The 16,243-nt window shown below is 47.9% G+C and overlaps 2 protein-coding genes across 3 annotated transcripts in view; both read right to left on the bottom strand.

Annotated features, from left to right (window-relative positions):
* Nucleotides 1-1,137: 1,137 nt before the first annotated feature.
* LOC110173982 (stonustoxin subunit beta-like) lies at nucleotides 1,138-6,857 on the bottom strand. Of its 2 annotated transcripts, none has more exons than XM_055158583.1 (5): nucleotides 6,651-6,857; nucleotides 6,129-6,296; nucleotides 5,893-6,063; nucleotides 5,757-5,803; nucleotides 1,138-2,820 (listed from the first exon to the last, which is right to left on the bottom strand). In XM_055158583.1, the coding sequence occupies exons 1-5, from the start codon at nucleotides 6,845-6,847 to the stop codon at nucleotides 2,279-2,281; spliced, it is 1,125 nt and encodes a 374-aa protein (XP_055014558.1). In that variant the 5' UTR covers nucleotides 6,848-6,857; the 3' UTR covers nucleotides 1,138-2,278. The 2 variants fall into 2 exon arrangements, with proteins under 2 accessions (XP_055014558.1, XP_055014559.1); XM_055158584.1 differs by having other exon boundaries at nucleotides 6,129-6,387; nucleotides 6,616-6,671.
* Nucleotides 6,858-7,834: 977 nt separating this feature from the next.
* The window catches only part of LOC129410426 (uncharacterized), a 9,830-nt gene continuing 1,421 nt past the window's right edge, over nucleotides 7,835-16,243 (bottom strand). Inside the window, exons 2-6 of the mRNA XM_055158585.1 lie at nucleotides 14,842-14,918; nucleotides 13,456-13,656; nucleotides 11,087-11,126; nucleotides 10,802-10,991; nucleotides 7,835-8,412 (exon numbers count right to left, since the gene is read on the bottom strand). Coding sequence (XP_055014560.1) covers nucleotides 7,847-8,412; nucleotides 10,802-10,991; nucleotides 11,087-11,126; nucleotides 13,456-13,646 — 987 coding nt within the window. The 5' untranslated portion in view covers nucleotides 13,647-13,656; nucleotides 14,842-14,918 and the 3' untranslated portion in view covers nucleotides 7,835-7,846. The remainder of the gene's footprint in view (nucleotides 8,413-10,801; nucleotides 10,992-11,086; nucleotides 11,127-13,455; nucleotides 13,657-14,841; nucleotides 14,919-16,243) is intronic.

Genomic DNA, 16,243 nt, shown 5'->3' with positions numbered 1-16,243 from the left:
GGTCTGGTCCTGGTCTGGTCTCAGTCTCAGTCTGGTCCCGGTTTGGTCCCGGCCTGGTCTCAGTCTCAGTCCGGTCCCAGTCTGGTCCTGGTCTGGTCTCGGACTTGGATCAGTCCTGGTTCAGTCCAACATCACAGTCACAGGAGACACGTAAACAGTCGTTATTCATTTTTTCCATTTTTCATTTAAACCCAAAATCGAAAACTGAAAAAACAAATCATGATCTGTTTTTTCGTTTTGGTTTTGGAGACAAATAATGAAGAAAACTGTTGTTTTTTCATTTTCTTATTTTTGGTTTTATATTGAAAAACAAATGAACGAACGACACATGGATTTTTTGTTCTGGGGGTCGTGTCCAAACGACTTTGATCCAAAGTGTCCGGATCAGAAAACTCATGTCATATAAACCCCAAAAATAACAAGAAGTTCAAATATTTGTGCAGAGAAACACAAATCTATTACACAAATCTTTTTTAACTGATGAACTCTTTCTTTTACTAAATATTATAATATTATGAACAACCTGAAACTTTAAGAAAAATACAATTTCAACACAAAGTTTTAACTTTAACTTGTTTGCATTTCATAGAATTTAGTCGTGTTTTTCTTTTTGCTGCTGAAACTTGGATCTTTTATCCTGAACAAGTTCATCAACATCAGACACAGTGACGACGTGAAAAGTAAAGGAACAGAGAAGTTGGAAACGTAAGTAAAAGGGTTCGGTCAAGTGGTAACGGAGGAAACAGGGTCAGATTTTTGACATTCAAATGTCTCTTATTCAGAAACTAGAGGAACTATTGAAATAAGTAAAGTATCAGAATGTAGGAAAGAGTTACACTCCAACAGGGTCAAGTTAAACCTGTGAGATTCTTTCAAGTTCAAGACAAAAAAATAAAAAAAACTCATGTTGGTAACGGAGGGAATGAAATATGCAGCACTTTTTGGTCAATAAATCCAAACAGTGATAACTCTTGGTTCTCACTTCCATATCCTTAACAAACTGGTTTGAATATTTGCTTCATATAGTTTTCTACCATATGGTACAAGATTAGGTTGAAAAACCTCTGACTTTTTGACTCATGAGATTTTTTATTAAGAAAGTTCATGGTAACGGAGGGAAAAGTAACGGAGGGAAAATTGTACAAACAAGTAGAAGGTGCAGGATTTTACATCATTTGTCGCTTTTTTCTTCTGAATATTTTAATATTACTTCAAAATGAAAGAAACTATTTCTATAAAATATGTCAGTCCTTCCAAGAACATTTTTATCATTTTAAATATATTATTTTTTTAAATCCTGTCCCTTCATCAACAGTTCAAAGATGGAATAACACAAGATATGATGAAATACAAACATTTATTTACATGATTTTTCAGGTCTTTGAAATTTGGGAAATAATTTTTGTTCCATGTTTCATTCATGGTCTGTTTAAAACATATGGAACTTTAGAACCAAAAATGGAACAGAAAAAAGGTCAACAGTTTGATAAACTCGAGTACATATGTATCTGTTCAATACATTTTTATATCAGATGAATTCACTTGAAGTTTTGGTCTTGTTGTTTACTTCTGTTTGACCAGGACCAAAAGTAATTTATTGTTTTATCATTATTCGTTTCATGTTGTTGTTCTTCCTCTTCTTCTCTTGCCGCTCGATTGGTCCATCGGAAAATCGAGTCCCCGCGGTCACTTCTGCTGTGACTTTTTTTGTTGTGTTGCGGCGTTTGCGTTTGTTGTGACCCTCTCCAGTGTTGGGAAGTTTACTTTTAAAATGTAATCCCCTACAGATTACAGATTACATATCCCAAAATGTAGTTTGTAACGGAATCCATTAAACTACTTAAAGTGAGTAATGTAATCTGAATACTTTGGATTACTTGATTTGTTGTAGAGAAACAAAGACCTGGTTTAGTCCTGGTTTAGTCCTGGTTTAGTTCTCTGTGTAATCCATTTATTTCAACAAAGTAACTGTAATCCAATTACCACTCACTGAAACAGTAACTGTAACTGAATACAGTTACTCATCATTTGTACTCTGATTACATAACTCCGGTACATGTAATCTGTTACTCCCCAACACTGTTGACTCTGTTTCTGTAGAACCACGTCCACCCTCGTCAAGAGCCAGAGACAGACTCCAGACTAGACTCCACTAGACTCCACTAGACGCTGGGAGAAAGTTTCTGCTTTGCAAAGAAGAATGAAAAAATCAAAATCGAAACTATTTCATGTGAGTAACAGAGTCTCAGAGCTCCACCAGGAGGCGCTGTGCTCCGGTTCACCACAGACACAGGGAGGAACCTTCCCCCAAAGCTCTAAACCCCGGGAACAGCGGCTCAGTGAAGGAGGAGCTGGAGGTGTGGAGGTGGAACAGTTCTCCACCAGAGAGAACCTCGTAGAAGGACAGAGATCCAGCGTCCGAGTCCAGGAACACGGACACTCGACCGGAGCGACGGAAGCCGAGCGAGGAGGACGACAGGGGGGTTTGTCTGTTGTCGTGTTCAAAAGAAAACTGTCCGTTAAACACCACCAGACTCCAGGACCGATCGTTGCGTCCGAACAAACACTCCTCGCTCTCTCCTCTGCGCGCGATTCCTCCGTAACTCGCCGATATCTCCACGTCCGGGCCGCTCCACTCCACCTCCCAGTAGCAGCAGCGGCTCAGGCCCGTGCGGCTCAGGACCTGGTAGTGCTCGGCGAACCTGTCCTCGTGGTCCGGGTACGGCTGCGTCTGTCTCACGTGGGTCGCCGTCCGTTTGTCCTCGGACAGTTTCAGGTTTCTGTGAGCCGTGTTTGGATCCAGAGAAAACTCGCAGAAATCTGAGGATGTACAAAAAAAAAAAAAACACATCACTTCCTGTTCCTGAGAATGAAGATCTGAGTCCAATAGAGCTTTTTCACAACGACCGGAAGTGCCACGATACAGGGCAAACCTCACTTCCTGTTAATGGTTTTCTGTGTAAATGTGTTTTATTCTCCAGCAGCTTCATAAATCTGCCCCATCACCAAATCTTCAACCAACAAACTCCACAAAGGATAAACATTCTAACATGAACAATTTATCCACAACGATCAAGAGAAGAAAGAACAAAACTTAAAGGAAACAACGACGACACATTAGTCACACAACAAACTCAACTAACGTTATGCAAATGAATAAAACAGGAGGAACTTGTTCACTCAGACTCATTCTACAATTAAAATAAAAAATTGATTTCATGATGTAGATATTAACGTTAGACTGAACTTCTCCGATCTCAGGGAGACGCCCGGACGCCCTGCGGAGGAAACTCATTTCAGCCGCTTACATCAGCGATGTCGTCGTTTCGGTCTTTACCCAGAGCCAATGACCAGAGACTCACTCGAGAACAAGACCCCGACAGACTTGAACTCCTCCACTTGAGGCAGGGACTCTCACATGGAGAGAGCAGGACACCTTTTTTCAGGTCGAGAACCACGACCTCGGACTCGGAGGAGCTGATCTTCATCCCAGACGCTTCACACTCGGGTCAAACCGTCCCAGAGCTGCAGGTCCTGGTCTGATGAAGACGACAGGACGACATCATCTGTGAACAGCAGAGATGATCCTGTGGTCCCCAAACCGGACCCTCCGACCCCTGACCCCTGACCCCTGACTGCACTGAGAAACTCTGTCCATAAATACAATGAACAGAACCAGTGACAGGGGCGGCCCTGGCGGAGTCCAACATGCACCTGGAACAGGTCTGACTTAGTTTCAGCAATGAACACAGCTCCTGCTCCAGTCGTACAGAGACCGGACCCCAGACTCCCAGAGCGCCCCCCACAGGACACCACGAGGGACACGGTCGAACACCTTCTCCAGATCCACAAAACACATGTGGACTGGTTGGACAAACTCCCATGAACCTCGAGCACCGATGGAGAGTGTAGAGCTGGTCCAGTGTCCACGACCGGGAGGAAAACCACACTGCTCCTCCTGGATCTGAGGTTCGACTATCGGACAGATTCTCCTCTCCAGTCCCTGGCATAGACCGGGAAGGCTGAGAAGTGTGATCCCCCTATAGTTGGAACACACCCTCCGGTCCCCCTTCTTATACAGAGGGACCACCACCCCGGTTTGCCAGTCCAGGCTTCACGGCATCCCTTACCTCCGGCGTCCACCACCGGGTTTGGGGATTGCCGCCGCGACAGGCACCACAGACCTTATGACCACAGCTACGAGCAGCCGCATCGACAATAGAGGCCGAGAACAAAGCCCATGTGGACTCCATGTCTTCAGCTTCCCCCAGTATCTGGGAGAAGCCAAGAGTTGAAGGTCCCTCTGACAGAGGCTCCACCAGACGTTCCCAACAGATCCTCACTACACACTTGGGCCTGCCAGGTCTTTCCGGCTTCCTCCTCCGCCAGCGAACCCAACTCACAACCAGGTGGTGATCAGTTGACAGCTCAGCCCCTCTCTTCACCCGAGTGTCCAAGACACGCGGCCGGAGATCAGATGACACGACGACAAAGTCGATCATCGACCTCCGGCCTAGGGTGTCCTGGTGCCACGTGCACTTATGGACACCCTTGTGCTCGAACATGGTGTTTGTTATGGACAAACTGTGACTAGCACAGAAGTCCAATAACAAAACACCACTCGGGTTCAGATCAGGGAGGCCGTTCCTCCCAATCACCCCTCTCCAAGTGTCACTGTTGTTGCCCACGTGGGCGTTGAAGTCCCCCAGGAGAACAACGGTCGGTGCACTGTCTAGTACCCCTCCCAAGGACTCCAAGAAGGCCGGATACTCGAGTACTCAGCACTGCTGTTCAGTCCATAGGCGACACCACAGTGAGAGACCTGTCCCCGACCCGAAGGTGCAGAGACATGACCCTCTCGTTCACCGGGGTGAACTCCAACACGTGGCGGCTGAGCTGTGGGGCAATGAGCCCACACCAGCTCGCCGCCGCTCCCCGTGGGCAACAAAAGAGAAAAGTAGAGGGTCCAACCCCTCCCGAGGAGTTGGGTACCAGAGCCCAAGCTGTGTGTAGAGGTGACCCCAACTATATCTAGACGGTACCTCTCAAACTCCTGTACAAGCTCAGGCTTCTTCCCCCCCCAGCGAGGTGATGTCCCACGTCACTACAGCCAGGGTCTGTGACCGTGGACTAGGTCGCCGAGGCCCCTGACTGTCACCTAGTTCACTTTGCACTCGACCCCTATGAAACCGTCTGCGGGTGGTGAGCCCACTGGAGAGCGGGTCCACGTCGTCCTTTTGGACTGAGCCCGGCCAGGTCCTGTGGGCAAAGGCCCGGCCACCAGGCGCTCGTTTTCAAGCCCCACCTCCAGGCCTGGCTCCAGGGTGGGGCCCCGGCTGTGCCATACCAGGCGACGTCACGGTCCTTGTTGTTTTCAGAGTTCTTTGTCAGCTGCTCTGTCTGACCCCTCACCTAGGACCTGTTTGCCATGGGAGACCCTACCAGGGCATAATGCCCCGAGCAACACAGCTCCTAGGATCATCTGGGTACACGAACTCCCCCACGGAGGTGGCAGTTCGCTCCCCCTTTGAACTGCTGGGGTCTGTCATGTAGATTTTATTACAGACATATGACACAACTACTGCAGCAGATTGTGAAATAACAGGCTGTACTGAAAAAAAGGATGTAAAACACTTCATTAGGGGAAAAGGGAGAGTTTTAAACTCAAAATTAAGAAAAGCTGCCCTTAGGTCTGGAAGGGATAAAGCTACATAATGTTAATGTTTCCATGAACTGAATAAAACTGAGAGACTCACACTTCCTCAGACCTGGGACCATCCACTTTTCTCCAGCAGGATCCAACCTGAAACACACAAGTCCAGTTTAGACCAGACCAGAGACCAGGATCTGGACCAACCATGGCCCAGAGACCCACTGAACCAGGACCCTCACCTGAGAGACTGCAGGGAGCAGTGGGGGTCGTCTCGTAGAGCGGTCAGGAGCTCGGCGGAGGGTCCTGGATGGTTGTAGCTCAGGTCTAACTCTCTGAGGCGGCAGGTGGTGGAACTCAGAGCTGAGGCCAGAGCAGCCCCGCCCCTCTCTGAGACCAGACATCCACACAGCCTAAAGACACAGCATTACACTCATGTGGACACAAGGGGGCAGAGTGCATCATGGGAGCGTCTCACCTGAGCGTCTCCAGTCTGCAGGGGGCGCTCTTCAGTCCAGAACAGAGCAGCTCCACTCCTGAGTCCTGGAGGTCGTTGTGACTGAGATCCAGATGTGTGAGACTGGAGGAGCTGAGGACTGAGGCCAGAGGAGCACAGCTGTGAGGAGACAGACCACAGCCACAAAGACTGAGGACAGAGAGGGACATTAGAGACTAGAACCTCCACACAAGAGTTTAAATACAGTCTGAGGACAGAGAGGGACATTAGAGACTAGAACCTCCACACAAGAGTTTAAATACAGTCTGAGGACAGAGAGGGACATTAGAGACTAGAACCTCCACACAAGAGTTTAAATACAGTCTGAGGACAGAGAGGGACATTAGAGACTAGAACCTCCACACAAGAGTTTAAATACAGTCTGAGGACAGAGAGGGACATTAGAGACTAGAACCTCCACAGAGTTTAAATACAGTCTGAGACAGAGAGGGACATTAGAGACTAGAACCTCCACACAAGAGTTTAAATACAGTCTGGACTCACAGGGCTTTGGTGGAGGCTCTGACCACCGGCAGCAGACCCAGGAGACCTGTCTCTGAGGGACAGTATTTCCTCAGGTCAAACTTCTCCAGGTCTGAGTCTGAGGACAGTAAGACGAAGGACAGAAAAGACCACAGAGCAGGAGACTTGTATCTAAGAGAGAGGTAGCTTTTCATGTGCTTCTGTATCTCCTGCACCATAGTGCCGTTGTCGAGCTCGTTCAGACAGTGGAGCAGGTTCAGACTTCTCTCTGCAGACAGACCCTCTTCATCCAGCTTCTGTTTGATGAACTTTACTGTCTCCTGATTGGTCGGGTCACTTCCTGTATGAGTCAGCAGACCCTGCAGCAGCCTCTGATTGGTCGGCACTGAAAGACCCAGGAGGAAGCGCAGGAACAGGTCCAGGTGTCCGTTTGGACTCTGTAAGGCCTGGTCCACAGCAGAGCAGTAGAAGGCTTCAGTGTCAGGACACTCAGAGGACTGTGGTGGGTTCAGCAGGTTGATCCCAGTGTTGATGAAGGTCTGATGGACGTGAAGAGCAGCCAGAAACTCCTGCACACTCAGATGGATGAAGCAGTAGACCTTGTCCTGGTACAGGCCTGGCTCCTCTCTAAAGACCTGTGTGAACACTCCGGAGTACACTGAGGCCGCTGCAGCGTCCAGCCCACACTCGCTCAGGTCACTCTCGTAGAAGATCAGGTTTCCTTTCTGCAGCTGCTCAAAGGCCACTTTTCCCAGACTTCACCATCTTCTTGGTTTCTTCAGTCCAGTGAAGGTCCTCCCCTGATCCCTGCTGATACTTGATGTTCTGGACTTTGGCCTGCACCACCAGGAAGTGGACGTACATCTGTGTGAGAGTCCGGGGCAGCTCTGGTTCCTCTGTTTGTTCCAGAAGCTTCTGTAGAACTGTGGAGAGGATCCAGCAGAACATCGGCATGTGGCTCATGATGTGGAGGCTGCGGACGCTCTTGATGTGGGAGATGACGACCGTGGCCTGGTCTCTGAACCTCTTCCTGAAGTACTGCTCCTTCTGTGGGTCGGTGAACCCTCTGACCTCTGTCACCATGGAGACGCACTCAGCAGGGATCTGATTGGCCGCGGCGGGGCGCGTGGTTATCCAGAGGAGAGCGGAGGGAAGCAGGCTCCCCCTGATGAGGTTCACCAGCAGCACGTGCACTGAGGCGGACTCTGTGGGGTCGCTCAGGACCCGGGTTCGGCCGAAGTCCAGAGGAAGTCTGCACTCGTCCAGACCGTCAAAGATGAAGAGCACCTGGAGGTCTGTTGGAAGCTGCAGAGATCTTTGGATGGACTGAAGAAGTGGTGCAGCAGCTCCACCAGGCTGAACTGTGTGTCTCTGAGCACGTTCAGATCTCTGAAAGTGAAGGGGAACAGCAGCTGGAGGTCCTGGTGGGCCCGGCCTTCAGCCCAGTCCAGACTGAACTTCTGAGTCAGCACTGTTTTCCCCACGCCGGCCACGCCCTTCGTCAGCACTAATTTGATTGGCTGTGGTGAATGTGGGCGGGGTTTAAAGAGCTCTTCACATGTGATGGTCTCTGGAGCGGCCGATCTCCTGGACGCCGTCTCCAGGAGTCTGACCTCATGTTCTTGGTTGACCTCTGAGGCTCCGCCCTCTGTGATGTGGAGCTCTGTGTAGATCTGGGTCAGGGGGGCGGAGTCTCCTGCTTTAGCCACGCCCTCAAACACACGACTGAACCTCTGCTGCAGACGCTTCCTCAGTTCATCTCCACAAACTCCAACAGTGTTTCCTGAAAAAAGACAAAAACAAATGCTCTTAGAATTGTGAAACAGTGAAAACCTCTTCCATCCATTTTCTTCCACTTATCCGGGGTCGGGTCACAGGGGCATCAGTCTAAGCAGGGACTCCCAGACTTCCTTTACCCCAGACACTTCCTCCAGCTCCTCCGGGGGGACCCCGAGGTGTTCCCAGGCCAGTCCAGAGACATAGTCCCTCCAGTGTGTCCTGGGTCTTCCCCGGGGCCTCCTCCCTGTGGGACATGAACACCTCCCGAGGGACACGTCCAGGAGACATCAGAACAGATGCCCGAGCCTCAACTGGCTCCTCTCGACGTGGAGGAGCAGCGGCTCTACTCCGAGCTCCTCCCGTGTGACTGAGCTCCTCACTCTGTCTCTAAATGAGCGCCCAGCCACCCTGCGGAGGAAACTCATTTCGAGTTCTTGTATCTGCGATCTCGTCCTTTCGGTCACTACCCAGACTCATGACCAGAGGTGAGAGGAGGAACGAAGACTGACCGGTAAATCGAGAGCTTCACCTTTCGATTCAGCTCCTCTTCACCACAACGATACAGCGACCGCATCACTGCAGACGCTGCACCTGTCCACCTGTCAATCTCACGCTCCATCCTCCCCTCACTCCAGAACAAGACCCCGACATACTTGAACTCCTCCACTTGAGGCAGAGACTCTCCACCCACCCGGAGAGGACAAGACGCCTTTTTCCGGTCGAGAACCATGACCTCGGACTTTGAAGAGCTGATCTTCATCCCAGACGCTTCACACTCGGGTCAAACCGCCCCAGAGCTGCAGGTCCTGGTCTGATGAAGCCAACAGGACAACATCATCTGCAAACAGCAGAGATGAAATCCTGTGGTCCCCAAACCGGACCCTCCGACCCCTGACTGCGCCTAGAAATTCTGTCCATAAAAACAATGAACAGAACCGGTGACAGGTGCAGCCCTGGCGGAGTCCAACATGCACCGGGAACAGGTCTGACTTACTGCAGCAGAGAACACAGCTCCTGCTCCAGTCGTATAGGGACCGGACCCCAGACTCCCAGAGCGCCCCCCACAGGACACCACGAGGGACACGGTCGAACACCTTCTCCAGATCCACAAAACACATGTGGACTGGTTGGGCAAACTCCCATGAACCTCGAGCACCGGTGGAGAGTGTAGATCTGGTCCAGTGTCCACGACCAGGACCAAAACCACACTGCTCCTCCTGGACCCGAGGTTCGACTATCGGACAGATTCTCCTCTCCAGTTTCTGACAGTTAAAACCTCTTCACTTAAAACTAAATCCTTTAACTTGCATTTTACCTTAAAAATAACGATATTGGAGCTGCACTGGATCAAAACTCACACATACAGATGCTCATCAGACCAGAGGGTTTGATTTTTTGCTGAGTGGAAAAAAGGATCAGAGGCTCTGATTTGTGATGTATTTATTAATTGTTACGCCAACGTGTTTCGAGCAGCAGGTCTGATTAAAAACAAATATTTAGTTTTTAATCATCACTTTTTCCACTCAAAATGCGTTTAACCTTGTCGTATGCAAATTGTTAGGAAGATATTTTTTACAACTCGTCTAATCTTTGCTGTGTTTTTGCATTTATACAACAAAAGTCAGATCAACACTGGCAGAGGCAGGAGTCTAAGTCTGCGTTCAGTCTGCACCTGAAGTGACCCAAATCAGATTTTTTGTCTCTATGTTCTTGTATCTGATCTTTTAATGTCTGAACCACACAGATCTGATCTGTGCTCCTGAAACTGATCCATATCTGATCTTTAACATGTGACTTGAGTGTGAACAGTCAGGTCACATTCATCCACCTACACGTCATCAACAAGACACAAACGTCACTATTCTGCACTGAAGTAGAGAAAACTGTTCATGATCCATGTGACTGAAGTGAAGCACATCTCCACTCACCACAAAACACCACCACCAAAAACCTGGTCCTTCTCCTTCTCAATCTCCTCCTTAAAACAAGTCAGTTGTTCATGTTGTGGCTCCGGTACGAGAGGAACTTTAAAATCTCCAGGTGCTCGATGCTGCGTCCATGTTTGTTCAACTTGTGTAAACACAGAGACGCTCGCTGCGGTTGACGTCGTCGTGTCTCCAGTGTCACATGTGGGACACTTTTGGACCGTTTAATGTTCACACTGGAGTCACACACAAGTCACATTTAACTGGAAATGTGAACGACCTCGAAAAAACATCGAATTTCACAAAAAAATCTGAATTGAGCGTTAAACCTGCAGACTGAACGGAGACTAAGAAATGTTTGTTAAACTGTGGTTCACTAAATATTCTGGTTCAGGTGCTTTTGTTTTTGTTGTGAGTTGGACATCAGGTTTATAGGGTTGAAAATCTGAAAAACAAAAGTGTTCTTACTGTTCTGCAGGCGCTGGGCCAGCTGCTCCTGGTCCATCCTCCTCAGAAAGTCCAGGGTGATGTTCAGAACCTCTGTGCTGCTCTGCTCCTCCTCCTCACTCCTGGAGCATCCTGGGTAATCTGAGTCCAGGAGCCCGCGGAGCCTCTGCAGCTGCTCTTTGACAAAAGTCAGGACGTCCTCCTCCAGACGCTGGAACAGAACGATAAGAGAAGAGTTTTAGTCAAAGAGAAAACCCGAGGAGCACCCGGAGAACCCCACACATGCTGCGCTCGTGGGGTACTCACCCTGAATATGGCGTCCAGCTGCTCCTTTGGGCCTGGCTCCCTGTCAAACAATAAACTCATCATCATTTATTTGTTCCAGACTCATGGTCCATAAAAGAACAGAAACAGGGATGTAAAAACACAGAACTGCACAAACTAAAGCCACGTTTATCTGATGAGGGTCTGAACAGAAGATGCAAAAGCAGCGTCGCGTCTTTACTTTTTATTCTTGCGTTTAGCCGAGTGTTTTCAGGAGTAAATCTGCCGCAGACGGTGATGCAAAAGTGTGTGGGATTGGATTGTGTGTTTGTACTTAAAGGGCCCATCTCATGCAAAATCCACTTTTCAGATCTTTCTACCTCCTCTGAGTGACGTGTGGCCTTGGATTTGTCGCCCAAGTGTTTTTTTCAGATTGAGCCATTGATGTTCATTTTGTCTTCTTATATACTTTAACTTCTTAGGTTCTGGTGTTGATGGTGACGCCTACAGGAAGTAACAACAACTGATACACGACACGTCACCACCAACACCAGGACAGATCTGAAGATGCAGCAGCCGAAACATGTCAACAAGGTAAACAACACTTTACTGCAGTGTCTTTAAAAAGAACCTCAAGAAGTTAATGTCACTCGTCGTAGGACCATGTTTTCTTTATTGTCTTGTTTATCCACAACTTTGTCTTCTAGAATTAATCTCTTTTTGTGAGTGGATCTTTGTAACGTCGTGAGGATCTTTTCATGGTCGATTCTTTCGAGGTTCGACTCACAGACTCTTGGACTCGTGCGTCGTGTTGATCACAGGAGCCAGTGTGGGTTCATTGAATCATAAACTAGTGCAGGTTTTCCTGGATAAATTAATGACATTTTAGTTCAGTAAATGTGCTTCTTTCATTAAATCAACTATGAAACAATTTAAATAGCAAATATCTTGATGAAAGTGACGTGAGTCTTGATGGGACCATTGGAAATCTCTTGGTGGTTTATGTTTCTAGACATAATTTCCTTGTTTGATCCTGATGAGTCATTTCCAGAGGAACAGTGAAGAAACAAATCATTTTATCCTTTCAGAGCTTCTAGACCAGGAGAGTCAAACTCATTTTGTTCCGGGGGTCGTGTCCAAACGACTTTGATCCAAAGTGTCTGGATCAGAAAACTCCCAAAAATAACAATAAGTTCAAATATTATAATATTATGAACAACCTGAAACTTTAAGAAAAATACAATTTCAACACAAAGTTTGAACATGAACTTGTCTGTAAACAGAATAAGTCCATTTTTGTTGTAAAATTCTGCACTCGGCTCCACTTTTCTCATGTTGGACATTTTTCTGATGAGGGTGTCACGGTCAACAGTCAAAACGATCGTCCTTTAAGAGCGTTTGGAAAGAGACAAGTCTTCATTTGTGCTGCTCTGGTGGGAGGGGCCACGTACAGAGACGCTGGAGACGCTGCTGTGATAAACACCACAGAAAATTAATGTAAATATTAAAATATTTTAGTAGAAAATCACCCAAAGGCCACATTAAAGGTCTTGGAGGGCCGGATCTGGCCCCCGGGCCGTATGTTTGACACCTGTGATTTAGAACAACAAATACACAACAAAACCGGCCCATGTTTCTTCGACGCTGCTGAAGTCAGTGACACAGTGTGTCTGGTGTCATGGCGGCGTAGGTCCTGTTGTCATGGAGACACGTGACGGTGCAGAGACTCTGTAGTTGATCTCTACAGACCTGAGTCGACGTTTATACGATGAGGGTCTGAACAGAAGACGTAAAAGCGACGTCGCGTCTTCACTTTTTATTCCGCGTTTAAAGTCGAGCGTTTTCGAGAGGAAATCTGCTGCACACGGTGACGCGAAAGTGTGTGGAACTGGATTGTGTTTGCACGTCAGGTTTCTGTGTCCTGTATGTCTGCGCCGTAAACTCGTACACGACCTGAGCACATCTGACCAGAGTTTTGCATCTTGGGCAGTGGAGACGGAAACACTACGGCGGCACCTATTCAACTTTTCCACTCTAGGGGGCGGTTTCACATTTTTCAGTTTTTAAGCCCCAAAAACACCGTCACCGTCTAAACCAAAGACACTTCCAATAAAATATTTTGTCATTTTTACCTGTTCTCGTGTAAACAGGCCCTAAAGGTAAAAGTTCACATGAAAACTGCGGCTTTGTGCATCGTGTCCGTTTAACGAGGATCTGGTTTGTGGTGCAGATTTTTTTTCCTCAACAATTTCCTGAACAAAAACATGTCAGACAAATCATTTGATGCAATCAGCACAACAAACAAATTTCTTCTTCCAAAGTCTGAACTCTGCTCCAAACGACGTGATTTGGAATCGAGACATTTTGAATGAAAAGTGTGAAAAGACCTGTTCAAACGACTCGAGTCTCACCTCTGGTCTTCAGGAGGAGCTTCTCTAAATGAAGGAGGAGTTCCTTTGGAGCGGTCACTTTTCAGAGACACAGAGCTGGGAGCAGGTTCAGGTTCAGGTTCAGGTTCAGGTTCAGGTCTGGGTTCAGGTTCAGGTCTGGGTTCAGGTTCAGGTCTGGGTTTAGACCCGGGTCCAGGTCCAGGTGGGTCCATGTCGTAGGAGCTGGAATCAGAAGAAGAGTCAGTTTGAACAGAACACGCAGACATGTCTCCTCAATCTGTGTGTCGTTCGTTCATTTGTTTTTCAATATAAAACCAAAAATAAGAAAATGAAAAAACAACAGTTTTCTTCATTATTTGTCTCCAAAACCAAAATGAAGAAACTTTTTTTCAGTTTTCAATTTTGTGTTTAAATGAAAAATGGAAAAAACGGATAACGAACGTTTACGTGACTTCAGTGACTGTGATGCCGAACTTTTACACCGCGTACGGACTGAACCAGGACTGATCCAGGTCCGAGACCAGAGTGGGACCAGACCGGGACCAGACCGGGACCAGACCCAGTGGGACCAGACCGGGACCAGAGCGGAACCAGACCGGGACCAGAGGGACCAGAGACCAGAGCGGGACCAGAGTGGGACCAGACCGGGACCAGAGCGGGACCAGAGACGGGACCAGACCGGGACCAGGGGACCAGACCGGACCAGAGCGGGACCAGACCGGGACCGGGACCAGACCGGGACTCCGAGAGGACCAGGGACCAGACCGGACCAGACCGGGACCAGGGACCAGACCGGACGGGACCAGACGGACCAGAGCGGGACGGGACCAGACCGGGACCAGATCGGGACCAGAGCGGGACCAGACTCCGAGCTTTGACTCAGCCTCAGCTTCGAGCTCCAGACCTGTCGTGGGCTCTGAGCCTCCGGTCTGGTCCCGGTCTCAGTCCTGCTCTGGTCCTGGACCTGGATCAGTCCTGGTTCAGTTCGGCATCTCAGTCACTGAAGTCACGTAAACTGGAAACGGTCGTGATCTGTTTTTTTCCATTTTTCATTTAAACACAAAATCGAAAACTGAAAAAACAAATCATTATCAGTTTTTTCATTTTGGTTTTGGAGACAAATAATGAAGAAAACTGTTATTTCATTTTCTTATTTTTGGTTTTATATTGAAAAACAAACGAACGACACACAGATGTTCCTCCTCCAGATGTGGAACTGAAACGAGTCTCTGTTCTGCTCCCAGAGTCTGAGACTGAAGCTCTGTGTCTCCCTCTGCTGGACACTTCACCACATCAACATGATCAAACCTGGACCACAGAAATCACAGAACTAAACTCTGACTAAAGAATCATGTGGTTTTAAGGCAGGAGCGTCGGACCTGGAGCGTCGGACCTGGAGCGTCGGACCTGGAGCGTCGGACCTGGAGCGTCGGACCTGGAGCGTCGGACCTGGAGCTGCTCCAGTCGTCTCCACCTCCTCCAAACTGCACCAAAGGATTTACGAAAATAATTAATAAAATGTGATTAATTATAAAAAATAAATGATCATGTTGATGCTCGAGTCACTGCAACGACTGAACCAGGACTAAACCAGGACTAAACCAGGTCTAAACCAGGACTAAACCAGGACTAAACCAGGTCTAAACCAGGACTAAACCAGGACTAAACCAGGTCTAAACCAGGTCTAAACCAGGTCTAAACCAGGACTAAACCAGGACTAAACCAGGTCTAAACCAGGACTAAACCAGGACTAAACCAGGACTAAACCAGGACTAAACCAGAACTAAACCAGGTCTAAACCAGGACTAAACCAGGACTAAACCAGGACTAAACCAGGTCTAAACCAGGTCTAAACCAGGTCTAAACCAGGACTAAAACTAAACAGGACTAAACCAGGTCTAAACCAGGACTAACCAGGACTAAAACCAGGTCTAACCAGGTCTAACCAGGTAAACCAGGACTAAACCAGGTCTAAACCAGGACTAAACCAGGTCTAAAACCAGGACTAAACCAGGACTAAACCAAACCAGGACTAAACCAGGACTAAACCAGGTCTAAACCAGGACTAAAACAGGACTAAACCAGGTCTAAACCAGGAAACCAGGTAAACCAGGACTAAACCAGGTAAAACCAGGACTAACCAGGCTAAAACCAGGACTAAACCAGGAAACCAGGTCTAAACCAGGACTAAACCAGGACTAAACCAAAACAGGACTAAACCAGGACTAAACCAGGTCTAAACCAGGACTAAACCAGGACTAAACCAGGAACTAAACCAGGACTAAACCAGGTCTAAACCAGGACTAAAACCAGGTCTAAACCAGGACTAAACCAGTAAACCAGGACTAAACCAGGACTAAACCAGAAACTAAACCAGAACCAGGACTAAAACCAGGACTAAACCAGGACTAAACCAGGACTAAACCAGGACTAAACTAAACCAGGACTAAACCAGGACTAAACCAGGACTAACCAGGTAAACCAGGACTAAACCAGGACTAAACCAGGACTAAACCAGGACTAAACAGGACTAAACCAGGACTAAACCAGGACTAAACCAGGACTAAACCAGGAACTAAACTAAACCAGGACTAAACCAGGACTAAACCAGGTCTAAACTAAACCAGGACTAAACCAGACCAGGACTAAACCAGGACTAAACCAGGACTAAACCAGGTCTAAACCAGGACTAAACCAGGACTAAACCAGGTAAACTAAACCAGGACTAAACCAGGTAAAACCAGGACTAAACCAGGAAACCAGGACTAAACCAGGAACTAAACCAGGACTAAACCAGGACTAAACCAGG

This window comes from Boleophthalmus pectinirostris, unplaced genomic scaffold, assembly GCF_026225935.1.
Source record: "Boleophthalmus pectinirostris isolate CB_2022bp ecotype Guang Dong unplaced genomic scaffold, ASM2622593v1 HiC_scaffold_22, whole genome shotgun sequence".
Lineage (NCBI taxonomy): Eukaryota > Metazoa > Chordata > Actinopteri > Gobiiformes > Gobiidae > Boleophthalmus > Boleophthalmus pectinirostris.
This window is presented reverse-complemented; position numbering and strand designations above follow the sequence as displayed.